The sequence below is a fragment of the Pelodiscus sinensis genome, chromosome 9 (assembly GCF_049634645.1).
Source record: "Pelodiscus sinensis isolate JC-2024 chromosome 9, ASM4963464v1, whole genome shotgun sequence".
NCBI lineage: Eukaryota > Metazoa > Chordata > Testudines > Trionychidae > Pelodiscus > Pelodiscus sinensis.
In genome coordinates this window covers 54,580,213-54,607,972 of record NC_134719.1, presented here as the reverse complement: position 1 = coordinate 54,607,972, position 27,760 = coordinate 54,580,213, and the positions used below count along the sequence as shown (strand labels likewise).

At 40.1% G+C, this 27,760-nt stretch overlaps 1 protein-coding gene across 2 annotated transcripts in view; it reads left to right on the top strand.

The window, feature by feature from the left end:
• Window positions 1–27,760, top strand: part of PLA2G4A (phospholipase A2 group IVA) — a 116,197-nt gene that overhangs the window by 55,982 nt on the left and 32,455 nt on the right. For both annotated transcript variants that reach the window (XM_006110860.4, XM_006110859.4), the window contains 6 exons: window positions 5,767–5,880; window positions 9,305–9,342; window positions 11,568–11,709; window positions 14,915–15,051; window positions 20,225–20,447; window positions 22,788–22,902. In XM_006110860.4, the coding sequence (XP_006110922.2) occupies window positions 5,767–5,880; window positions 9,305–9,342; window positions 11,568–11,709; window positions 14,915–15,051; window positions 20,225–20,447; window positions 22,788–22,902 (769 nt within the window). The remainder of the gene's footprint in view (window positions 1–5,766; window positions 5,881–9,304; window positions 9,343–11,567; window positions 11,710–14,914; window positions 15,052–20,224; window positions 20,448–22,787; window positions 22,903–27,760) is intronic.

Sequence of the window (27,760 nt, the reverse complement as noted above, 5' to 3'; positions counted from 1 at the left end):
GCTCTGCCTCCAGCTTCCCCAAGTCTGCCGCTGCTGAAACTGACCAGCGGCAGACTTGGGGAAGCCGGGGGCAGAGCAGCTTCAATTATCCGGCTGGCCGGAGCACTTCCGGGTTTCATTTGGTGCCGGACTATCAGGAGTGCCGGACTACTGGATGCCGGACAATTGGAGTTTTACTGTATAATGCATTGTACCAAAGAGCTGCTGAAGGGGCATAAAAAGGAAGATGGGAACTAGTGTCACAACAAGGGCAGAGTTAAGTTTGTTTGAATTCCTAAAATGTGCATTTCACATATTTGGTTTATTTTAAAATTAAAACCTCATTTGTTTTGTTTTGTATTTTCCCCCTATAAATTACTAACTCCTGTAAACTTCAGCTCTGGCTTAACAAGGCTTTTGTTTTTGAGTTTTTTTAGGCTATCCCCAATTTAAAAATGTTTAAGATGCATAGGAAGCAGGGAACAGAGTACACATTTTAGGGCAGTGGGAAGTGAGAAAGGAGTGCTTTCTTCAGCACTGGGACAAAGGAAAATCTGTCACAAGAGTTCTTGGCAGATTTCATGCATTCTTCATGGGAACTGACTGAGGTCAGAGACTACTACTTACCTGACTCTATACCTTGCTATACCTCTATACCTAGCTCCCTGTATTATTTTTCATTGTAAGATTCTCACAACCTACTATGGGTTTTAGAAGGCCAACAGGAGCCATTGATCTGATATGCTGCAAAGAGGCTGCAATAGTTCCCGCAGTGTTTAAATTAGTGGAGTGATGAATGGGGTCAATATAGACATAATGGACAGCATAGAACAAATTCTGCTCACACACTCACAGACTTCACTCTGGTCACATGAATGCACAGAATAAAAAATTTGTTTAAGATTTCAAAAGGTAGGCTATTAAAATAACTATAGTAAACTTCCGATAATTCAGCACCTTTAGGACTCAGGGGGTGCTGGATTATCAGATATGCCGGACTATCGGAAGGGGGGTCTATGAGGGGTCTGGGGTGAGGTGGGGGGATGGAGGGACAGGAACAACCCGGCAGCACCCCAGCTGCTCTGCCCCATGCTTCCCCGAGTTAGCCACTGGTCAGTTTCAGCAGTGGCTGACTTGGGAAGTCTGGGGCAGAGCAGATGGGATGCTGCCAGGTTGGTCCTGCAGCACCGAGGGGTGGCGCTACAGGACCAACCTGGCAGCACCCCAGCTGCCCTGCTTCAGCATCCCCAAGTCAGCCGCTGCTGAAACTGACCAGCGGCTGACTCAGCGAAGCCTGGGGCAGAGCAGCACTAATTGTCTGGCTGCCTGGAGCACTTCCGGGTTCTAGGTGGTGCCCGACTATCAGGAGTGCCAGACCACTGGATGCCGGGCAACTGGAGTTTTACTATAATTGTAATGTCTAATGGCTTATCCAAATTGCCTTCTTGAAAGCAATAATACATCTTTCTGTTCTATGTTTGTGTCTATCCTGATGCCAAGAAGAAATTGGGAAAATAGCAAACCATTTAATTCAGGTTATCATGAGGTCTCAGTCATTTCCTACTTTTGGTGTGGTCTGAATTACTCACTTTTTTCTATGATATAGTCTAACTAAGTGATTTCTCACTGTCGTAAGAATCCAGACAGTTCCTAAAACATGTCTTGTAAATCAGCTTTGATTTTATGAGCTGTTTTTCACTCTTTTTAATCATAATTTTATGTAGTCATTAAAAAGCATAATATTTTATAAGCTGACACCCAGTGCAATATGATGTGAGTCAATATAGAGCTCTGAAAATTGGCCCTGCAAAGTCAGTGACATGACATAATAATGGTAAATTGCATATTAGATACAAATAATAAAGACACTCAAAACCAAAACAAACATCCTAACCCAAGAAGTGCCAGAGATGCCATTAAAGTCTGTGTGGGATTTTGCTATTGTGGATTTTTTGAGAGGCATTTAGGTCCTATGGTGATGGGAGGCAGTATAAAACACTAAGGCCATATCTGCAGTACACAGAAGATCGATGCTGCCATAGTCGATCTTTTGGGGTTTGATTTAGTGGGTCTAGTGAAGATGTGCTAAATTGAACTCAGAGAGCACCCCCATTGGTGCTCGTACTCCTGCTACTTGTGAGGAGTAAGGGGAGCCAACAGGAGAGTTTGCTCCCATTAACGTCTCACTGTGTGGACAGTGATTTAAGATACATCAACTCTAGCTATGTAATTAACATAGCTGGGGTTAGGTATCTTAGGTCGACCTTTCACTCTTGTGTAGTCCAGGCCTAACATCGATATTAAAATGCAACTATGATTATTAATACAATGAATGCCATTCTAACATAATGTACATCTTTCAAGGGTGTTGCATCCAACATGGGGTATATTGTCATATGTCATATACAGTATGTCATACGTCATCTTGAGAGATGGAGGAATTAATCACAGAACTAAAAGTTAGTGCTTGCTTCAGTGCAAGTAATAAAGGCTTGGTTATACTTGTATGTGCTGATAGAAATAAAGACTCAAATTACTTACATATTTCTTGTTTTAAAACTGCTAATTTCACAAAAGTGAGTCAGATCAGCTGGGAGAGAGAATTTAAACAGATACATGTACACAATTGGAATTGTTTAACAACACTATATGAGAAAGTTACACTGGTTTAAAAACTTCTCCTCTAAGCCAAGTTGTTATGAAAGCAGTTGCTCTTAAAAAAAAAGGGGAGGGGGCTGAGGAGAGAGGGTATTGATTATCATGAATATAAATTAGAATCTAGGAATTGTAGAAACTTGATAAGGGAAGCAAAAGGATACAAGGAGAAATCTATGGTTTGCAGAGCTAAGACAATCTTTTCAAGTAATTAGGAACAGAAAGAATTCTAATAGTGGTGTGTGCAAGTATGTATGGTACTGAATAGAAAAGGTAAAACTGTCAATAATAATGCAGAAAAACAGAAGTATTCAATAAACATCTGTTCCATATTTGAGAAAAGACTAAATGATATATTGATATCACGTGAAGATTGCAAAGTAACTCCATTCTAACAGTAGCTCTGGAGAATGTTAAACAGTTACTGTTAAAGTTAAACACTTTCAAATCAGTAGATTTGGATAACCTGCATCCCAGACTTTTAAATAACCCAGCCAAGGAGCTCTTTGAACTGTTAATGTGGACTTTTAATTAGTCATTGAGCAGTGGAGAAGATATAGAGGACTGAAAGAAAGCTAATGGGCCAATATTTAATAAGGGTAAATAGGATGATTATAATATCATCATATATTATAATAATAATTATAATATATAATTATATCTTTCAACCTGATGTTGATGCCAGGTAAAATAATAAAATGGCTGAAAGTAGCAAATGGATGAATTGAAGGAAATTAATATAATTAATATCCATCAAGAAAGATTTATGACAACTCAATCTTGTTAAACTAACTTGATATATTTTTGATTAAATGTAATTGGTAATAGTAATAGTATTCATGAAAGATACTTAGGTTTCCAGAAGTCATTTGAGTTGATACTCTATAGGACTTTGATTAAGAAACTAGAACTGGCTGATAGATCAATGTGATTGTAAATGGGTGTATTTTAGAGGGCCCTACAGGAATTAGTTTTTTAAATGATGCAGTTTAATGTTTTTGTCAGTGTCCTGGAAGTAACCATAAAATCATTGTTCTTGGGGATGGCAGATAACAAAAAGATTGGAGAAGCGGTAAATAATGTAGGGGACAGGTCACTGATAAAGAGCAATCCAGATTTCTTGGTAAACTGTATGCAAGCAAACAGTGTGTATTTCACTGCTGCTAAGCTACATATCTAGGAAGAAAGAATGCAGGCCATACAGACTAGGGGACTTCATCCTGGGAAGTAGCGACTTGGACTTCATGGTGGAAATTCAGATGAACCTGAGTGTCCCGGGGACCACTGTGGCCAAAAGGGCTAATGTATAAACAGGGGAATCTAGAGCGAGAGTAAAAAGGTAGAGGAGATTGCGTCTGCGTTTTCCACTGGTGTGACTAACTCACCTACCCCTTGAAGCTTTTTCTTCTGGAATGTTATGCTCACTTCTGCTGTTCACATTTCAAGAAGCATGTTGGAAACATTGGAGAAAGAGTGAAAGAGGGTCACAGAGAATGGAATGATTAAAGAATTTGGAAACCTGCCTTACATTGAAAGGCTCAAGGAGTTCGGTCTGTTTACCTTACCAAAGTGAAGATTAGAGGTGACTTGATCAAAGTCTAGAAGTATGTACATGGAAAAAATATTTGACAATAGAAGACTTTTCATTTTTACGGGCAAAGCTATAACAAGATGCTGTGGCCGGAAGTTAAAGCTAGACAAATTGAGAATATAAATAAGGCCTAGTTTTTAAACAAAGAGGATAATGTAACCACTGACACAATTTACATGGATTCTCCATGACTGGACATTTTAAAATCAAGACTTAAGGAAGTACTTTGAAAGTGCACAATCAACCTCTGAACTTGTTGCCAAGGGATGCTGTGAAAGTCAAAGTATAATTGGGTTTAAAAAAGAATTCGAAAAGGTCTCGGAGGTTAGGTCCATAAGTGGCTATTAGCTAGAGCTGTTGCTACACTTTAAAGGCAAAAACACCACATGGAGCCCGTGATCAGCTGGGGACTCCCCACTGACTCAGCGCTGCCACTTTGAAATGCTGCTGCAGGAGCACCGAGTCAGCAGGGGAGTCCCTGGCTTACCCTGGGCTCCATGCAGTGCTGCCGATTTGAAATGCTGGGAGGAGCCTGACGCTGGACTCCCATGGCGGCGTTTCAAAGCGGCAGCGCTGCGTGGAGCCCAGGGTCTGGCCCTAGGCTCCACGTGGTGCTGCCGCTTTAAAGTACCACAGATGGAGCCCTCTCTCCCCCCCCCCCCCGCTGCTTCTATCAGAAAAAACGGTGGGGGAAGCGACTAGTTGACAATCTTGTCGACTATCCGATAAACATTTGCTTATCAGATAGGGATGTGAAGGACTAGTCGACTAACTGGTATGGCAGTAGGAATGGGAAATCATGTTCCAGAATCTCAGTTGTTGATTTGTACAGCCCACATTCTAAAACATGTGGTTCCCTCTGATATGGCATATCTACCAATGAGTATTTAAATTTGGTTGGATATAGCGTAGAGGTTTACACGTGTGGAATTTCTGTGATTATGCTAAGTAATTATTGTTTACTGTTATCCTGTAATTAAAGAGTAAGGAACTGAGAGTTGTATAGGAAATACTAAGATGGGTGAACTTGAGTTCCTGGTATTAAATGAGGATATTGCTATGATAACATATCAGAAACTTGGTCAAATGGGGTAGCTAATAGGACTCACTCACCATAGGATACAAAATATGTAGGGATGACAGAATTGGTCATGCTGGTGGGGGAGTGGCTCGCTATGTGAAAGAAAGCATAAAGTCAACTATAGTTAATGAATCAAACTGTAACGTAGACTCAATCTGGATAGAAATTCCATGCTTGAATAATAAGAGTACAGGAGTAGGAATATAATAGCGACAACGTGACCAGAGTGGAGTTTGTAAAGCACTGGCATAGTCTCAGATGAAAGGTACTGTGTAAGTGGTTAATATCCCTACAATGCAAACCCTCAAATGCTTATACTAAGTCATAAACAAATCTATTAAGTGCCAAAAACTATTGTTTCTTGTGTCTGCTCACTGGGTAAGTACAGAATGAATGGCTTAGGTGTGTTTCTACTCTGGTCTGTAGTTTTGTTTTTAAACTATCCGTGTATCTGTTGTAGATTACATTAATGGATGCTAACTACGTCATGGATGAGACGCTTGGCACGTCAACGTTTCTTGTATCCTCTCTGAAACTGGGGGAGAAGAAAGTGCTTCCATTTACTTTTAATGAAGTAAGTTGCAAATCTCTATAGCTTGGTCTTTTTTTGCTAAGGCCTTAAACCCTGATGATAAAGGTTGAGTTGAAATCTGGTATATGGCAAGTCAGAAAAGTCTTTTTTTTTCAGGTTTCTTATCTTTAGTCACACAGTATTCTGGATGGGTAACAGCCTGGGAGTTTTGCTTGTTCCAGGATCACATTGAAGCTATCACACCCTGACAACTTTTCCAAAAGAGCTTCACTTTCTCCTCTCTGATGCTGATTTCAATTCAGAGTTACCTTCAGATTGTGTGGTTGGAAGATGGTTTCTACTTGCTTTCATACTGACAGGAGTTCTTGCTCTGAGATACATGGAAGCCCCAAGGACATCCCCATTCCTAGCATCCACAACTCAATAGCACACACTGAATAGTTATTTTTAAACACATTCGTCTTCCTGCAAGAAGACTTTGTGTGGTGCATTAACTTCAAGCTACTTCTCAGTAGAGCAAAGCTCTGCACAATTTAATTCAATAGGATAGGAGTGCCCAAATTTCATTGCACCATGACCGTCTCCTGACAACAGAAATTACTACACAACCCTAGGAGGGAGGAGAGGGCCAAAATCTGAGTCTGTCCAAGTCCTGCCACTTTGACCCTGGACAAGTGTAATACCAACCCAGGTGACCCCATTAAAATGTGGTCCTGACCCACTTTGGGGTTTTGACCCACAGTTTGAAAACTACTGCAATAAGACTCTGATTGGTCTGAGAAGCAATATGAATGCTGTAATGCAAGGTACCTTTTACTGCTTCTGTGTGTGGCTCCAGGAGCACGAACAAGAGATAATTTAATGTAAACCATTGCTTTACATTCTGTACAATATACCTGTACGTTCTATACTTTGTACAGGTATAGAATGAAACCTGCACTTACCTTCTGTACAATATGTGTGTTTCAGTTTCTAACCCCAACTAAAAAACTAAATCCAACTGGAATCATCATTTATTTGGGAAAGAGGTGAGAGAAAAGAAAAGTGGTTGATGTGTCTGAAATTAATTAAAAACAATATGCTTTATACATTTTCGGTTCATGTTAATCTGCTGTCAAATTATAAATACTTTTTTTTCTATGGATGGAATAATTTGGTTCAGTCATTTTCTTTAACATTAGACAATGCATATTAGTAGAATGGGCAGGGGAAAGACTCGATTAAGAAATCAAACTATGATAAACTATGTGAGTACAGCTGCACAAATAATTGATTTTTAAAATTCAATGGTGGTTTGGAAAAACTAGGAAAAAAATCTGGGTAGAACCAAAACTGAAATGTTTCAAAAAAAATTTTCAGTTGAAAAAATCAGTTTCAGATTTGTCCCATAGCAGGGATTTGAACCAATGTCTTCTGCATTCTAACATGGAGGACATCGGTGGTGGTGGCAGCAGCATCACTTCCTCCTCTTCCTCTAGCCTTTTTGCGTGAACTTCACAAATTGTTTTGGGTCAGCCAGCACTGCAGTTTTCATTAGCTACAGTATTCATTAGAAATATTAGACCAGGAGTGCCCATTATTTGTATTGGTCATAGACAGGGGAGTGCTGTTGACTCTGGCTTGTCACATCTGGGGTCGATTTTAATATTCCGTTTGTATATTCTTACAGCCAGCATCACTGTACACTTTCAGTAAGACCTTCTAAAGCAGAGACGTGAGGTGCCAGAACAATCCACCTAGCACTCCATGTTCCAAAAGCAGGTGCTGGGTGGGAGAGTTTGAAACTCATAAAACAGTGTGGTGATAGACATACTGCCCTTGTGTGTTAGAGAGTTCAGGAGGTGGAATTGCTTTGCGTGCTCTCCCGGTTCCCACTGCTTCTTACACTGAGCTGTGCCTAACAGACACAATTTACCCTTCAGGATCAGGCAGTGACATTTTTTAGCTTTTTTTAACCCTACTAGAACTACTGTTTGATTAAAAAGTATTTGCATTGATCCTTTTAGCTTTGAATACACAGTGAGGTTTTGTTGAGTTGTTATTCCAAACAGGCAGAAAACAGTTGATTCTTTCTTTTGGATGTGGAGTCAGCTGTGATAAATTCTCTGTTGATCTTTTAGACTTTATGAATGCCTAAAAAATTTAATTAAAATTTGTAGTATTATTACTGTCATTATTTGTTAATGATTATTTTATTTGCATGGGCAAGGGCTGTAGGCTTGGGCGCACTATCTTTTACATCACACCATAAACATTTGTTTGCGGTGAGAGACTTGATGTCTCAGACTATGCAGTACAACATTTACCTGTGTGTCATTCATTCAGATCCAGATCAGGGATGCAGTACAGGCAGTCCCCGGGTTATGCCGGTCCGACTTACGTCCGGACCCCTAGTTACGAACCGGGGAAAGGCCCCACTAGTGCGGGGTGCCTCCCCCACTGTCGCCGCCTCTGGCGGCGTGGGGGGCGCTTCCCCCCCAGCAGACCAGGGAGACGCGGGCCCACGTCCTCTGCAGCGAGAAAAGCCGCTCCGCGTCTCCCTGGTCTGCTGGGGAGGGGGCGCAGCTAGTGTGCCCCCCCCCCCAGCAGACCAGGCTTTTCTTGCCGACGCTTGGGGTAGAGCAGCTGGGGGGCTGCCGGGTTGGTCCCACAGCGCCGAGGTGCGGCGCTACTGGACCAACCCGGCAGCACCCCAGCTGCTCTGCCCCAAGCATCCCCAAGTCAGCCACTGCTTAAACTGGTCAGGGGCTGACTACAGGAAGCCTGAGGCAGAGCTGCTCTGCCCCAGGCTTCTTGGAATCAGCCGCTGATCAGTTTCAGCAGCGGCTGACTTGGGGACACCTGGGGTAGAGCAGCTGGGGTGCTGCCGGGTTGGTCCCCGCAGCGCCGAGGTGCAGCGCTGCGGGGACGTACCCGGCAGCGCCCCAGCTGCTCTGTCCCAGGCGTCCAGATTCAGCCGCTGCTAATCAGTTTCAACAGCGGCTGAATCTGGACGCCAGCTCCGATTTACATACAAATTCAACTTAAGAACAAACCTACAGTCCCTATCTTGTATGTAACCCGGGGACTGCCTGTACATATTGATGCTGCATAGAACAGATCAAGGCGAGAGGCAAGGATTTTAATTATGTGGGGATTAAACTAAAATTATATTTTGGTCAGGGGTGACACTCACTTACAAAACAGTGTATGAGGGAAGACACAGCTAATGGAGCTTGACTAATTAGAGTAAAAATGTTACAACCCATGCTCCCTGAGTTAACTGAGAACTGTAGTCTCTGTTGTGTGTGTGACCCCACTATGTTCTCTCTTACAAAGGAAACCCATTTATGTATCTTGTCAACCGTTTTCTCTTTTTAAAGTGAGTTTATAACTTATCAGGAGCATAATGAGAGTATGTTCAAAGTGCATATGTTTTCTTTATATCATTTATAGAGGAAATCAGCTTGAAATGTTTCTTGTTTAGGTCACAGAAATGACTTTGGAATTGTTTCTTGAAGTCTGGTAAGTATTGCACTTAACCAAACAAATCTGCTCTGCAGCACTCACTGTATGGGCAGCCCATTTATGTGTTTGCTATTCCTTGTAAAACATTTTTCAAAAGTATATAAAGTGAAATGCAAAAATAACTAATGTTATTGAAATATCAAGCTTTGAAAACTCTGAACAATACAAAAGTGAAGATTATGCCCACAATATGAGTCGGGGACCATTCATGGGAGTAAAATTATTCACTTGTTTAAATGTTTGTGGGAGCAAGTCTGTAGTTTGTAAGATGTTTGTCCCTGGGCCTGCTCTCATTTTCAGTGGTCCTCGCTCTCCTGTGCAGAACTTTAGAAGCTCAGTAGACCCCAGCTTCAGTAGTTATCCATATTGCAGTCATCACCCATTCTTCTGCAGCAATTTTCCTTTAATACCAGCTTTTAGCTAGCTAGCTGCAGATGCATGCTCATAAAATCAATCTTTAAAGTCTTAGTTCTGCAAAGACGTATGCTTATACTTAACTTGGCTCATGGTAGATATTCTCATTGAAGTCACTGAAACTAACTTCAGTGGGGCTATGCTCTGTGAACAAATCTATGGCCTCACCAAAGTGAATGGCAAAGCTGTCATTGATTTCACGGGGGCCAGGATTTAGCCCAGTGTGCAAAGTTAAGCATGCGCATAAGTCTTTGCAGGGTCAACAGACAATGAAATGCTCTATGTGCAACTTCAAACTTTCATCTGAAAATCTTTATTTTAAATTACCCCTACACATTACAAAGTAAAAAATAGCTCTTCAATCAAAGCTGTTTTCATACCTGGTTTTATAGATTGATTTATTTTTGAATGATCCCTCTGAGGAAAATTGTGGTCACAATATTTTTTTGAAAGCCAAGGAAAATTATTTGTGTTACTGTAGCACCTAGGAGCCCTAATCCTTGTCTAGGGCCCTATTGCACTAGGTGCAACACCAACACTGAACAGAAAGGTGGTTCCTGCCCTAAATTTGTATTCTATATGGTTCCTCCTCTCCTCAGAGAAACAATATACCTTGAGGAATAGGTCAGGCTCCAAAATATTAAATCCAAAAGTTATGAATAACTGAAAACAGAGAACTTAAAAATAGACCAATTTTCATCGTAAGCATAATAATAACTGCAGGCATCATCACTATTTAAAATATAACTCAGTAATGGCTAACAGACTGAGGAAAACAGGCCCCGGTGTTTAATTGTTTTCTTTATGCCAATAGACAGGGGTCTGCGTGTGTGGTCCATTAGGCCTCTCCTAAAACTCAGAGGACTTGTACATTCAGACACAACAATGTGGTTTTAATTCACATTTATGAAATTAACTCAACACAAGCCTCATAGCCATGTTGTGTGTGTGTGTGTGTGTCATAATGAAGTCTTGGGTGCGTTGTCTAGTAATTAAGTTGTCAAAACACCTCAAATTGTTTAGCTCATCTTTCAGTGTGCTGTATGATAGCAAATGTTTTTTCAAGGTTTCCCCTTCTTTCCCAACATACAGTCTATGGCCTTGATGCACCAAAACATTTAAGGACATGCTTAACTTTCAGCATGTGAATTCAGTGCCACTACTATACCCTTAACTTTGACTCTGAGTAAAGTGCCTGGCTGGATGGGGGCTTTTCCAATAATGTGCACTGATGAAACAGTCGTGCAGTATAAAGTATGGAGGGAGTACTGTGCTGTACAAGGCTAGTGAGTCTTAACCATCGCCTATCAAGTCACAGATGAAATGCCCCTTGTCACAGCCTCCTAACGTCAACATTAACCACTGCTGGTGGGGTTGTGCAAAGAAGCTTTCACTGCATTTCTTCAGATCATCTTTGATCTGTGGCTAACCAGAGAATTCAAGTTCTTGGGCTGTGAAACTAGCATATTTTTAAGTGCTAACATCACTTTTTTTAAAAAAAGACCACAGCTGAATATTTTATGTCTTTCTTCCTTGTGTTCATTAGTCTGTGAGATGCAATACTGCCAGATAAAATAAGTTGAGCTCTGGCGGAATTCATATTTGCTAAAGTGACACTCCCTTTGAATAACTTCCTAGAATGTAGTGCATTATAGTATGACTATGATATTTATCTAGTACATTGTATTTTATTCCTTTCAACGCAAGGTAATAGCACCTGTTCCTGTTTCCATTAAAGTCTGTGGGACTGTAGGTGAAATTTCGTTCATCAGTTTTGGTTTTCACAGTTTGTCTGTTTTGCAAAATAGTTCTTCAACTGATCTCCGGTTCAGTATGGCTCTGTGCGATGAGGAGAAAAAATTTCGACAGCAGCGGAAGGAGAAAATCATGCACAAAATGAAAAACCTCCTAGGAGCAGAAAACAGCAAGAACTTGACTTCTTCCCGTGATGTAGGTTTGAAATGCTTCTGTAAATAATTGCATCCAGAGTAGCCAGATCAGTGTTGTCTTTGCAACGTTATTCCTGTCTTTCTGAAAGACATGAAACTAAAGAGTCGGATGAAGGATATAATACAAAGTTTAGTACAAGTACTAATAAATATCCTTAAATCCCAGCACATTCATGATGTGGGATGAGGCTCATTTTGCCATCTTTTAAAGTTGTGAGTTAAATTGTTAGCCTTCTCCTGCACAATTTATCTCCTTCTAAGTGGTAAAAGCTAGAACCACCAAAGTTGATATGTAGCTTCTTCTTATAATTCCTTAACATAAAAAAAGAGGAATGAATAGTCTAACATCACCTTAGACTAACAAAACATGTAGATGCTATCATGAGCTTTCGTGGGCACAACCCACTTCTTCAGATGAAGTCATGAAAATGAAGAAGTGGGTTGTGCCCATGAAAGCTCACGATACCATCTACATGTTTTGTTAGTCTTTAAGGTGCTACCAAACTATTTGTTGTTTGAATTTTTCCATTTACAGACTAGCTTGGCTACCCCTCTGAAACATAAGAAAAAGGGTTGGTTGTACCAGCACAATGAAATGCAGCTGGAATTCGATTTGTTTCTCATAAAATGGAAAGAGAGGGGTCTAGTAGGAGGGACAGTTACAATGCAGAATGGCCAGAAGAGGGTAGCAAGTAGCCAGAGATGGGGACGAGGATCGCTATAAGGCCATTAGGCTGGCAGGAGTGGAGAAAGGGACAGTTGTCTACTATGTATTTGAGAGTTTGTCTCTGTGTCTATCCCCCAGCGGGGAGGGGAAACAAATAAGCCTCCCCCCAGCTGTGCCTCCTCTACCTCTGTTCCCTCCTGGCCAAATAGGGTTATAGCTGTCTTGGTCCTTATCTCTGGTCCTTTGCTACCCCCCTGTCGTCATTCCACAGTATAACGCCCTCCTGGCCAGACTTCTCCCATTCCATTTTTTGAGAAACAATTTAATTCCAGGCACATCCCATTTTCATGGCACAACCAACCCCTTACTTTGCTCTATATTATAAGAGGAAGTCGTATATCGAATTTGGTCCTAGCTCTTACGGTTTTGGAAGAGAGCTTGAACAAACGGACCCACAGACAGACACACACATTTCTCTAAAGTAAGATATAAAAGTTAAAAGATAAAGCTGGAAGCAAATATTTCAACTTTTTGAAAGAAGCAACATTTTAATAAAATCAAAAAAATATTTTGGAATATTTAGTTTTGTGCAAAATCCCAAATTTTTGAGTTTTCACCTCAAATCAGGATGAAGCGAAAATGTGAAATCTCACAATTTCCAGTGGGGGGAAGGAGGGGACTGTTTTTTTTTTTTTTTTTTGGCCAACCTGCTGTACACTTCCCCAGGAAGAAGAGCACCTCACATCCAATGGACAGGGAAATTGGGGCACTTTTGATTGACTGTTCTGAGTTCTGTGGTTGCTGTCAAACATGGTCCCCAATTGCTGCTGTCACTTTGCTCTTCACCATTTGCAGAGGCTTTTCTCCTTCCACCCTCAAGTCCTGCATCTGCTTCTGTTGATCTAGCTGAAAACTTGCAATTTGGGCTTGTCTGCTTTTAACACTGGACATTCCTTGCGTATTGCCTTTTAAGCCTTTATTTAGCTCTGTGCCATGAATTCTGTGATTCCTATCATGGCTGTGGATTTAAATACAGAGGAAATGTACATGCTGACCCTTCTTTTCTTTGCTGAATACTTGAAAGAGCGGCTTTTTGGAGTTTGTTGTGTCCTGAAAGAGCCTCAACCCCTCCCTCCTGTTCCTGTCATTATATTTGTTAACAGACTTGCTGACTAGTCTCAGTTTGGGAGCATTTTAAATTCCTTTCCTCTTCTGGGCTTGCACCTGGAACTTCCCTCTGCTTCTCCTGTTGAGATTTGCCTTTATAGATTAATTAGCTAATAATTGTAAAGAGCTTTCAAAATGTAAAGCACTATAAGTGCTGAGTAGCATTGTAAATACTGAGTAATATTATTAATATAGCTCTTCAGCTGAAAGCAACCACTCCATCAGTGGGGTGTAGGCTTAGCAAAACTGGCATGTTCTAAATTCCTCACTTTAGTTTTGTGGGTTTTTTAGAACCCTATGTTGTTGTATAGAATGAAAAAGGAGGATGATACCAATAAATCCCCAGCATTGGAATTATTAATACTTAAACTTATAGGCTATGTCTATACTCGTGGATTCTTGTGCAAGAAATATGCAAATGAGGCTAAGCATGGAATATTGCCATGCCTCATTTGCATACCTAATGAGTCGCCATTTTGGAAAGGAGGCTCTTGTGCCAGAAGCAGCTGTCTACACTGCCCCTTCTTGCGCAAGAAAACCCCTGTTGTGCAATTCCGCTACGCTGATTATTTTCAGGAATAACGGCATTGCGCAACAGGGTTTTTCTTGTGCAAGAAGGGGCAGTGTAGAGAGCTTCTTCTGGCGCAAGAGCCTCTTCTGCAAAAATGGTGGCTCATTAGGTATGCAAATAAGGATTGGTGATAGTCCACACTTAGCCTTATTTGCATATTTCTCGTGCAAGAAGCCGCAAGCGTAGACATAGCCATACAGTGCATTATATCTGAAAAGTGCTGTCCAAACACTAATCATCAATTTTTTTTACTGAATTAAAATGCAGGTTTTTTTATGAAGTGGAATCTCAAATATGATATCCAAACTTTTGCAGTTATTGGGTGCAGCCATTTCGACTGGCTGCATGTTTTAGTAATTAGAAGCAAAAGCAGGGTTAATTGCTGATTTATTTGAATGTTGAATCTTTGGGATGTTTGTAGCAATCAAATGATACACAGTGTGCTGCATATTATGGTTAGAGAGGGTAAGTTTGGACGGGAGATTACTCATAAATAATGCCATGGCATCTTTCCTATCCTCAGTTTTTAAGGTCTCCATTTTAACTGGATATTCATTACTCTTCTACAATATGTATTTTAAACAGAGCTGTTCCAATGTTAAGTGGAACTTTTTTGGCTTTCCTGTTGGTGCTTAAAGAATATCAGGATTCAGGTTTGAGGCTCTGTTGAATTGTGGCTGTATTAATTACACAAGTCTGATGTCTTTGGCCACTGATTGATGGATGCAAAAATGTATTTAGCTTTTTAAAATGCATCCTATAAGCCAACCTTATTATGTGCTGTCTTTTTCATTTGCCCAGGTGCCAGTGATAGCGGTATTGGGTTCAGGTGGTGGATTTCGTGCCATGGTTGGGTTTTCTGGAGTTATGAAAGCACTCTACGAATCAGGAATTTTAGACTGTGCAACATATATTGCTGGTCTGTCTGGATCTACATGGTAAGCTTTATGTGCCCTCTGCCCATTCTGCTTTGTTTTAGTGCAGTGGAAACTTTCCGCTGGTGACTGGGAGACCCACTGAGGATGAATGAATTTTATGATGTAGGGTACTGTCACCGGAGGAAGGAATTTTCCATCTAGTGCAGGAGAGTGGCAATATTGCTGTTTTTCAGCTGCTACCATTTTAAAGTATCTGCCCAGATGTAGGCAGCTTCAACTCCAGGTGAATTGCATAGAAGCTTGGTCAGCATGAGCTTATGAGGATCTGAATTAACACAGTTTCCATTTCCCATAACCACGTCACTATGCAACCAGTGTCCTCACTTTTCATGCTGGTGGACCACCTTGTACATGAGAGAGGTTATAACAGTTTGGCATCACCATAGCCATGTGGACTTTCTGCTATACGAACATTTGGCCAGAAGCTCTCTGCCCTTAAGAAGGTTGATGGTTTTTCCTTGCTTGTGGGAATGAAAATCAGACTTTTTGTGAAAAGAACTGGATGTGAATAAGCAGCAGCTCATCAGACTTGGGCATTACAGTGGATGAGAAGCTGGATATGAGTCAACAGTGTGTCCTTGTAGCCAAGAAGACTCATGGCATATTAGGGTGCATTAGGAGGAGCATTGCCAGCAGATCTAGAGAAATGTTTATTCCACTTTATTCGGCACTGGTGAGACCACATCTAGAGTATTGCATCCAGTTCGGGGCCCCCCGAAGGATGTGGACGCATTGGAGAGGGTCCAGCAGAGGGCAACCAAAATGGTTAGGGAGCTGGAGCACATGACCTACGAGGAGAGGCTGAGAGATTTGGATTTATGTAATCTGTGGAAGAGAATAGTGAGGAGGGATTTGATAGCAGCCTTTAACTACCTGATGAGAGGTTCCAAAGAGGATGAAAAGAGGCTGTTCTCAGTAGTGACAGATGAGAATGAGGAACAATGGTCTCAAGTTGCAGTGAGGTAGGTCTAGGTTGGATATTAAAAAAATAGGGTAGTGAAATACTGGAGTGGGTTACCTAGGGAGGTGGTGGAATCTTCATCCTTAGAGGTTTTTAAGTCCTGGCTAGACAAAGCCCTGGCTGGGATGATTTAGTTGGGGCTGGTCATGCTTTGGGCAGATGGTAGTCTTGATGACCTTCTGAGGTCTCTTCCAGCAAGTGTTGGATTTCCTGCAAATGAAAGGTCTTATGGAACTGGATCAAGGCCGTTAAAATTTCACAATGGGGGAAGAGATATTGATGTGTTTATAGCAACCAGTGTATGTGCCAAGTCCTAAGTACACAGCTGCCATGTGGACATCAGAAGATGAGAACACATAGTGCCAGAAAGAAGCCTGTGTTTCCAGCTGTTGGCTTTTGGAGATGTGATCCTGTTTTCTCTGGAGGAACTAATAATGGATGATCTCACATAACATTTTTACCATTTGTCAGAGCAGGGAAGAATGGAAAAGTGCTTGCAGAAAAGTGGGCATGTTGTGCCCAATGACTGATTTGCTCATGCTGACTCCAGGTTGTGGCAGTAACTCTGTATTGGTGGTGCTTTGCTTATTGAGTACTGAGCCTCTGTCGTTTCCAGCTTTTTGCTCTATTTGAAACCAGTAAGGAAATCAGCATTGGACTGATGCTAATCCTTTATCTCCTCTACAAGCCAGTCCTGGTAGACTGTGTTGGGAGGGTGAGAGAGGTCCTTCCTGCTTTCAGCTGAGTTCATTGAATCAGCCACTTACTAGTCAGACTGTGAGTTGATTGTGCCTGAGGTCTGATCTCACTGAGCTATGTTTTAAACAAACACAGCACTGGAGAGAATTCAGTCCTTTGTGCTGTAGCAATGTGAAGATAAAAGAATTTAAATAAAAATAATGAAATTCTTTGACCTGGTTTGGTCAGAAAAATAGCTTGTTTGCTTACAGATAATTCTGTAAACTCTGAGTGATAACACCCGTTCAGAACTGTTTTGTGTAATGTACAGAAATTCTGGTTTTGACCCACAGCCAGTACATCCTTCTTTTCTTTTCTTTTCTTTTCTTTTCTTTTCTTTTCTTTTCTTTTCTTTTCTTTTCTTTTCTTTTCTTTTCTTTTCTTTTCTTTTCTTTTCTTTTCTTTTCTTTTCTTTTCTTTTCTTTTCTGAATCATTTATCCCCCAGGAACAGGGTTGTGCTTCCCTTCAGAAGGATGGAATATTCCCTGTTCCTGCCCCCGAGAGAAAGGACAGGTTCCTGCCTGTGCCCCAAGATGCATGCCTGCCCTTGTGGGAGGGTATCTGCCTCATTACGTGTGCCAGTTATCTTGCTTGACCATAGTCTGATCTGCATCCCATTTTGCTCGTTTCTCACACACTATAGTTTGCTGGTGTATTTGTTTCTCCTGTGACGGATACCCAAGTTAATGCTTTTGCACTTCCATTAATTCTCAGAGCACTTTGCAGACACTAACTACATCTTGCATCAGACCTGGGCATATGTTTCATTATACTGAAGCCTGGTGAGAATAAATGACTGATCTAAAATCCCTTGGCTAAGCAGTGACAGAACCCAGAGGTTTCTTGCCCATTTGGTCTATTTTAAACACAGTAAACCACATCTAAAATGTGGCTCCTTTGCTGTCGCTTAACTGTAAACAGGAAACCCACACTTTTATTAATTGTCAAATGACATTAATAAAAAGTGAAAAATTTAAGTGACACCAGTAAAAGAGAGGACTGGAGAAAGATCTGTCGAGAGAGTACATGTTACTTCATGAGGGCCCTGTGTACCTTTTATATAACCTCCAATCATCAAACCTTTATTTTCTGTGATGTATTTAAAAGGTGCTATTTTAGCTTAGATGTTTCTGTCTTTACCGCTTAAAAAGATTAGTTAAAAATAGCTGGATGCTGCTATAAACTCTGTTAAAATTGTTTAATTACATTATAAATGATTATGGAGTATCTGGTTGCTTGTTCATTCAAAAATATATTTGCAATCAACTGCTTTACTTTCTCCACTTCAGTGCTGATTTATGAGCTGAAGGCTAAGCTGTGTAAATGCTGGCCAGACCAATCTGGGATTCTAATCACCAGCATATTTGCTTTGAATTATTTTCCAGCTCTCCATTTTATTGTTTTAAAGCTTTTCTGGGAATCAGCGTAAGTTTTATTACCTCAGTAATGCCTTGCTGGATTGCAGCATGCCTTTCTTTAAGTATGTGAATGCTCATTGATGACAGTGGGATTACTTGGGTGTTTAAGGTTAGGTATGAGTGTAAGTGCATTGCTGAGTCACGGCCTAAAATGTAGAATGTACTGTTCACTTGGAAGGAGAGTTGTTTCCAGTTTGTACATTTATACATTTGTAGTTTTTAAATTGGTTTATGAATGGTAGGGAACACTATGCAGAGGGGGAAAACTCCCAAAACACAGGTGTCTTCTAACTTGAGATAATGTAGACTCTCCATTTCCTGTCACCAGAGGGTAACAGCATTATCAGTTATGGTTAAGTGTCTCACCTGCTTAGTTTCTTTTGGAAAATACCCCTGAGCACCTGTCTCAGGGCACGTCTACACTACAGGGAAGATTGACGCTGCCACAGTCAATCTGGGGTTCGATTTAGTGGGTGTAGTTCAGACCAGCTAGATCAAACTCAAAGGATGCCCCCATTGGCACCAGTATTCCTCTTTATGAGGAGAAAAGGAAGCTGACAGGAGCATTTGGTCCCGTCAGCCTCCTGCTGTGTGGACGGTGTGAAAACACAATGTAAGATATGTCGACGATGTGTATCTGACTTTGAACTTCCAATGTCGTGTAGGCCAGGCCTCGGTTTAATTTGTGCCCGGTCTTTCCAGGGCTGAGCCCAGCACCTCCAGGCTTGACAGTTCACAGTCCTGGCAGCTTTGGACTGGCCACATCCGTTATGAAAGTTTAAAAAAAAATTGCTTGAGCCCCAGCACCTAATTGCTTGAGCCAAGTCACCTTTTTCTTTACAAATTAAGTACCCCTATCTTTAAGAGTCTAAATACCTTTGTAAATCTGGCCCACCTGCCTCTACATAATGGATGAAAGTGGTTCACATACATGCTGGTCAGAACATTTTAAAAAAGTGACATATTAACGACTCTGATTTTCTGAGAAATGTGCTGATCATTCTCTGGTCAGACTGAATTACAAGAATATTTTTTTCCTTTGCATTGTTTGCTTTTAATTTTGTAATCCTCAAACAGACAGGTACATAAATGAGTTTCATCTAATTGAAATGCATGCATTTTGGGAGCTCTATTCGGAAGCCCATTTATTTCAAGAGAGGTTTTGCCCAAATTAAGGAGTGGGTTAGGACTTCAGTCCTTTGTGACTGGATAAAGATTTGCTGCTGAAAGATAATTGTCGAGACCAAATGCAGTTGGCAGTTTTATTAACATTATTATACTTAATTATACAATTAAAACAATTATTTGGAGCTTTTATGTATAGTAACATTTTGATTTGGAGAACTGTTTCATGCTATTAGAAATAATAAATTTGGAGCCTGAAAAGAGCTAAATAAGCATAACTCTGTGTGTGTTTGTATGTATACATGCACAAACCCTTTAAAAACAAGACTGTATCATGAGTAAAACTTTTCATGTTGAATTCTGTGTGTGTGCGTGCATGTGTATTGTATATACGTTTAACCTCAATTTATACTTTCCTGTCTTTCTAAAATTTAGCTTAGGGGCTATATTTGTATGCATGGCTTTTTTAAATAAAATAGTCTCCTCTATTTCCCCACTTGAGTTATTGGTAGTTCTTCAGTCTTCACTTCAGTTTAATTTTTTTTACTTCTTCTCAAAATCAGGGACATGCTTGAATATATCAGTGATACAAAAAAGAAATGTTATACTTTTTTTTTTTCAAAAGCACCTAGGTACTATTTTTTTTAAAAAAGGGCACACTTGGAAAATTTTACCTGTGGTATACTTCCTGTTTTAAAGGGAGTGAATAAAACAACAAGTGCCCCTCTTTGGCACTTTTTCCTGCTTAAAAGCTCCTGAGTTTGGCATAAAATGGGGAAATCTGTTAAGCTGAATGAAATATAACGTTTTGATAGTCCATCAGTTGTAATTTAGCTCATTTGGACCTTTATTCTGCAAACTGCAAAATCAGGACCTGGGTGTCTTGTGTATTTACTAACAAGGCTATTGATCATTATATTTTCCTTACAGGTACATGTCAACTTTGTATTCTCATCCAGATTTCCCAAGAAAAGGACCAAAGGAGATTAATAAAGAATTGATGAACAGTGTCAGTCATAACCCACTTCTGCTGCTCACCCCTCAGAAAGTCAAACGCTACATTGAAGCATTATGGAATAAGAAACGTTTTGGGCAGCCTGTGACGTTCACTGATATCTTCGGAATGTTGATAGGGGAAACGCTTATCCACAATGTAAGTGTGTTTTTATGGTTGTTAGAACTGGGAGAATATTAGAAAATAACATCTGCAGATATTCATTTCAGCTGACTTTTTTTTGTGTCCTCACTAAAGGACACAAAACACGTTTTGTACTACTATCAAACACGTTTAGTAGCAGGAATATTTGTCAAATGAATGGATTAGTTATTTGAAATTAAGAAAATTGTCATCTATGCACAGTTAGGGCATGTCTACACTAAGGATGTGAAGGAGTAGTCAAGTAGTTGACTACCGGATAAGCAGGAGCTTATTGGGTAGCACTATTGACTACTCAGTCACTCCCTCCGCACCCCCCCTCCTCCGCCGCCCTCCCCCCTGCACTCTTAAAGGGACAGAGAGGAGCCAGCATGCAAAGATGCTGGCTTACTCTCTGGTCCCCTGCTGGGTCTCGGAACAACCCTCACGCTGCCACTCTTCATTTTTAAAAGGGACGCAACAGCGGCAGCCTGTCCAGTTGTCTGTCTCAGCACAAGCCGGGTGCCACTGCATGTGTCCCTTTTAAAAATGCAGAGGGATCGCATGAGGGGAGTTGGGAGTGAGGAGGGTGGCTGCTGCTGCTGCATCCCTTTTAAAAATGCAGAGTGGCAGCGTGAGGGTTGCCCTGAGACCCAGCGAAGGACCAGAGAATGAGCTGGTATCTTTGCATACCGGCTCCTCTCTGTCCCTTTAAGAGTGCAGAGCAGCAGCTGGGAGTTGTACTCAGATGCAGCCTGATCTGGAAGAGAGCACTTTAAGCGCCCTTCCTTAATGACTAGTCGAGTAGTCGATGGAACTAGTAAATTAATCGATATTTAACATCCTTAGTCTACACAGCAGGGCTAAAGCCAAAATAAGCTACGCATCTCGAGCGACGTCAATTGCATATCTTAAGTCCAAATAGCTTATTTCGGCTTTTGGCATGGTCTACACAGCAGGAAGTCCAAGAGAGAGCACTCTTCCTCTGACTTCCCTTATTCCTTGTAAAGTAAGGGTTACAGATGTTGGAGTAAGAAGTCCGTCAGCTTGACATTATTTTGACATTATGTCTAATAACTACTTGTAGTGTAGATGCGGACTGTGTTGTTTTGGAATAATGCCAGTTATTCTGAAATAACACTGCTGTGTAGACACACCCTTCATGAGTAAGAAAAGAGGCAGCATTTGTCTATCATGTCTGTTATGAGGTAGTAGCCCAAATCTAGTTTGTCCATCTGTTTGTTTATTTATGCTATGAGTTTCCTATCACTAACTTTCAAAAATTGAAAGATGTCATAGGTTAAATCTGTTTTGTAGTATTAAACGCAAATCCTACCTGACCAATTTATGTAATACACTTGTTGAAGTCCAGTGAATCATGTGAACAAGATTTGCCATTAATCATGTACAGTAAGCAAAGTGCACTTACACGCTGAAATATAGTAATATAATATATAATAGTTTTATCTGATACTCTGCAGTGTGCATGGGTACAAATGATCGACACCGATATTGACTTATTCTGAGATTAATAGCTGTGAAATATTAACAGGGAGGAGGGCAAAACGGTTCTTGAAATGTGATATGCATACTATATTCCCTGAAAGAAAGGGGTGATGGTGGTTAGAATCACTCCTGTTTATGTAGAGGAATAAAAATAGCACTGAGAACTTAGACAAATATCCAGATTGAAGAAAGAAGTCATTGAAAGAGCTGGAAATAAAACCAAAGTTTATTGGCTCCCAAGATTGTGTCCTAAGCAGTAGATCACATTTCTTATATCTATCATATTATAGTAAATGGTGGTTCAGCCTAAGAGAAAGCATTAAGGTTTTGATTACCTTCCTAACCCCCTGCGATATTTTTCTTGATACCTTTTCTGTGTGCTTGTCTACACATGGAAAATTAATCTGAAATAAGGACAGGTATATATTTAAACCACATTAACTATTCCTGATTAACTTCATGTGTTGTTGTTCTTATAGTGGACTGAGAGTAGCATATTCTGAATTTTCTTAATCCAGATTAATTTTACCCTTTACTCTTCATATATCTGCCAGATTCTCAAAACACACCCAATAGGGCCTGAAAAGTCTGCTCCTGCTCTCAAACATGGTAAATAGTTCAGTGAGCATGGGAACGAGAATCCCCCTACTACTGGATTTACTACCTTAATTTCTGTAGATTAATATTTATGGTCCAGATTCATAGAGATTAGCTCCTTTTATGGTGATGAATTCTGATTTTTCAGGGGGGGTTTCTTTTGTGTTGATTTCAGCAAAATGAAAAGTCTTCCTAGCAGCAGGTCATCCATCTCCAGGTGATTTTGAGTCAACCTCTCTTCTCTTTTTTCTGCAGAGGATGAACACTACTCTGAGCAAAATGAAAGAGAAGATCAATGAGGCACAATGTGCTTTGCCACTCTTTACTTGCCTTCATGTCAAACCTGACGTGTCAGAACTTATGTTTGCAGGTACTATTTCAACCTCTTTATTTAGTTGTCATGTGCAAGGGTCCCCGTCCCCCCACACACTTTTAAAAAGTCCCTCTTCTTCTTAATTCTTTTTGAGACTAATTATATCCCACGTCTTGGCTAAATCTTGAGTTATTGGTCCCATTGTGAGAATTACTAAAGAAACTAGGTTAACTTTAAACAATGGTCAAAGCTATTAAAGTTCATAACTATATGGAAATTGAACCAATTAAGGAATCAATTTGCAAACATCTGGAAGATAATAAGGTAATAAGTAATAGTCAGCATGGATTTGTAAAGAACAAATCATGTAGCTTTTTTTGACAGGGTAACAAGCCTTGTGCATAGGGGGAAGCAGTAGATGTGGTATATCTAGACTTTATTACTCTCTTGATACTGTCTTGCATGACCTTCTCATTAACAAGCTAGGAAAATACAATCTAGATGAAGCTACTATTAGGTGGGTACCTAACTGGTTGGATAACAGTCACCAGAAAGTGATTACTAGTGGTTCATAGTCCTGCTGGAAGGGCATAATGAGTGGGGTTCCACAGCGATCAGTTCTGGGACTGGTTCTGTTCAGTATCTTCAACAGTGATTGAGATAACGGCATTGAGAGTTTGTTTATAAAATTTTCAGATGATATCAAGCTGGGAGGGGTTGTAAGTGCCAATTCTAGACACCACTTTTCAGGAAAGATGTGAACAAATTGGAGAAAGTCCGAGAAGAGCAACAAAAATGTTTGAAGGTCTAGAAAACATGTCCTCTGAGGGAAGATTGAAAGAATTGGGTTTGTTTAGTCTGGAAAAGAGAAGACTGAGAGAGGGGGCATGATCACTGTTTTCAAGTATCTAAAAAGTTGTTATAAGGAGTAGGGAGAAAAAGTATTCTCCTTAACCTCTAAGGATATGACAAGAAGCAATGGACTTAAATTGCAACATGTTTAGTATGGACATTAGGAAAAGCTTCCTCAATGTCAGGGTGGTTAAACACTGGAATAAATTGCCTCAGGAGGTTGTGGAATCTCCATCATTGGCGATTTTAAGAGCAGGTTAGACAAACACTTGTCTAGATGGTGCTTGGTCCTGGAAGGAGGGCAGGGGACTAGACTTGGTGACCTCTCAAGGGCTGTGTCTAGACTGGCAAGTTTTTCTGCAAAATCATCTGCTTTTGCGGAAAAACTACACTGGTCGTTTGAATTTCCACAAGAACACTGAAAATCTCATGTAAGATCGTCAGTGTTCTTGCGGAAATACTGTGCTGCTCCTGTTCGGGCAACAGCTCTCTTGCGCAAATCATTTGCTCAAGAGGGCCAGCGTAAACAGCACAGTACTGTTTTCCACAAAAAAGCCCCGATCGTGAAAATGGCGATCGGGGCTTTTTTGCAGAAAACCACGTCTAGATTGGCCACGGACCCTTTTCCACAAAAAGTGCTTTTGCGAAAAAGCATCCTGCTAATCTAGACGCGCTTTTCCGAAAATGCTTTTAACGGAAAACTTTTCCGTTAAAAGCATTTCTGGAAAATCATGCGAGTGTAGACGTAGCCAAGGTCTTTTCAGGTGCTGTGATTCTATGAACCAGATTATTTAGATTTTTAACCAAATGGTAATGTTTGTGGAAAGTGTCTGTTTTTGTGAAAATATTATATTCAATGGAAAATTGAAACATTTTCCACTGAAAACTGAAGATGCTCTTAGCAGAGTTTTTTTTGGGGGGGAGGAGGACAAATTGAATTTTTCCAGTGGAGAGAGGTGAGGGAGGTCTCCCATTAACTCTACTGACAAATAGCACGCTAGTGTCTGAAATGCAAGACTATCTTTCCTTTTAAGTATTTTTAACTAATAGTGTTCTTTTAAGACTGTCATCCTTATCAGCATATTAGTGTACCTTGGTCTTGAAGTTTTCCATTCAGAGTAATTTTCTAAGCTTTCCCCTTATAGAATTGTATAACATGTCTTGACTTGAGGTACAGTAGGTGTTGAACAAAAATACTTCCACTTTTTTACTTATTAGGGTATGGATGTAAGATAAATCCTGTCTTGTTCCTTCTTGTTGAGGTGCATTAATTGTATAGGATAACATTCCTCAGAAAGGTGATGGTACAAGATTTCGTGCAGCTGCTATCTACTTTAATGCTCAAGGCTCTTAATGTTCAATCTATTCAGACTATTTCTGACCCCAGTGGCGCCGGTCATGCCCAGAACTGTAATAATTACTAACTAAACATAATTCATATGATTTATTTCAGGAAAGTTTTTATTGAGATAACTTGTTAAAAAAATCCCTATCCAGCTATTTTTACTAAAGTAAGTCAGACAGTGGACCCTTGTAAGAGCTGACAGATTCACAGCACCAGCTTGCATAGTTGTAGTTATACAGATTTACTTATGGTGACACATTTGAGTTCACAAAATATGTACTAGCTCCTCGGTGGATTTCCCAAATTTCTTCCCATATAAAAGACAAATGGCAACATAAAGAAAAAGTGAACTAAAGCTTGGTCAATCCAAGTGTAGATTTTTCAAGCTGCTGCCCCTGAAACTGAGTATAGCAAACCCATGATTGTTACTAGCATTTCACACACAAGGAGGTGCATGCTTGCACTACCTCGCATTAATGTGCACGTTGCATGGTTTAGTTGGAAATGCTTTCTTTCGGCACACTTGCTTTCTCAGCATTATCACATACAAGAAGCTAAATTTTGCATTCCTTACTGCAGTCCCACTGAATCCAATGGGACTCCCCACTGTTTGCTTCTTCATATCATAATAGGCCAGATTGCCAGATACCTCCTGTGACTTCAGTAATGTTTACATCAGACCACAAATGAAGAACTAATTTATTGTGCTATAAGTGACTTTAAAAAGGTAACAAGTACTCAAAACCAAATCACCACAGGGGGCAAATGACTATTCCATTTTCAGCTATATTATTATCAAATCAGATTTATGAAGTCAATAAGAGGAACAAAATACAAGGGGTCAGTTATCCCATATTTAAGATTTCTCTGGGCTCATTGCCTTACCAGGGTACTGATACAACTACAAAGAGTACTGAACATAGAAGTGTTCTTATTTACACTATGATAACTTCTTCCCGTCAAAGCTTGTGTCTCAGGACCGTTTGTCCTGTCCTGCCACTGAGACATCACCTGTCTACCACAAGATGAGTGACTAAAAGTGAGATCAGTTAAATATAGAGGGAAAATCCTATGATATCCCTATGCTGTGGGTCTGAATAGAAAAATTATCTTCCTTTATGCAAATACTAAGTCTTGGCTATAACAGATAGATTTAATTTGCTGGTTTTCTGGCTATGCTGTTCCTAATTTAGTTACACTATTAAAGCGCATTAACCTCCAAATTACTGTCTTTGGCTCTTTTAAGTTTCCTTTCATGCCGGTACTTGTATGTGTGAAGCATTTCAAGTGATTTGCTTTGACTATACTGTATGGTACTTTGATCAGGTAACTCATACCCCCCATAATCATCAGTCTCTGAAGTGTGAAAGACCATAGTCATGATCAAATGTTTCCTTTCACACAGAGATGTTTCCGTTGCCTTTTCTTTTTAGCTGGCATCTGAGAATAAGCATAACATCTTATATTTTGCTGGAATCTAAGCCATATCTTTAAGAAGCAAGAATCAATTCTTTCTAATGAGTTTAAAAATAACATCTGCAGACAGCATGTTGTTAGCCAAGCAGTGTGTGTTCCTTTCTTCTCCTTGTATATTGCCAGTCTTATGGATTTCATTAAACTCTCTACAACTTCTTGTGTTTTTGTCTACTCATGTTTTTTTCTTTTATTAATTCATGATTTAAAGCTGAATCCTGCCCTGTGAGTACATTTCACTGGATTTGGGGTAACATTTTCAAAAACCTCTAAATTCCATTTTCAAAAGAGATATTCAGAGTCCATCCACTACCGCAAGTCCTTGGGATTTAGATGTTGAAGTGCATAAATCTCTTTTGGAAATAGTGCTTAAGATTCTAAATCATTCAGGTGCTTTTGAAATGTTTACCCCATGAATTTATAAGTGTTTTACAATCCAGAAAATATACAGTCTCCTTGTATATGTAAACTTTATAAAGAAAAAAGAAATTTTATTTACAGTTACAATGTTTTTGCATCTGCTCCTGTTAGTAAACGTTTTAATTGGCTCCCTACTCTGTCTGTTCTAATTGGATCTCATTATAAGTCTTAGTCTTTGGTTAAATCCAGATTTTACTTTTGGAATCTCTTCAAAGCTTTGTGCAATTTAAAACAATTTCATCTGCCCTACACATGTCACCATCCTTCACATTTTCAGTAAACTCAGTAAAATAAAGAGAGATAAACCCATAATTGTGTGTATCCAGTGATCTCTGAGGATCACAGCCACTGCCAGACTTTATATTGGTGATTCACACTGGTGCATGAGACAGAACCCAGATGTTGTACAGTCTGTTTCAAATCCAAAATCACTCTCCCGCTGCCCTCAATGCTTGCCTTTTTTTTTTTTTTTTTTTGGAAAATTTTGTTATGGTAGGAATGGGAGAGTTTTCCTATTCAGCTTCAGGATCAAAACTCCCATTGATGTGAAAGGGAGTTTTGACTTCCAAATTATGTTGAAGTCATTTCCAGGAGGCCTAGACCTATCTTCACAGCCAGATTACATGTATCCTGGAGAATCTGTCTCCATTGAATTATATCTTCAGCACTTTATTTCAGATGCACAGGGGACAATTTACGATGAAGTATATTTCTTTGTATGCTTTTTGCTCTTCTTGGAGAAAGATGCCAGCTATTTGTGTGTGTTACTGATGAATTGTTTTTGTTCATGCTGTACTTGTGTGTAGAGGGCGAATGCCAGCTAAT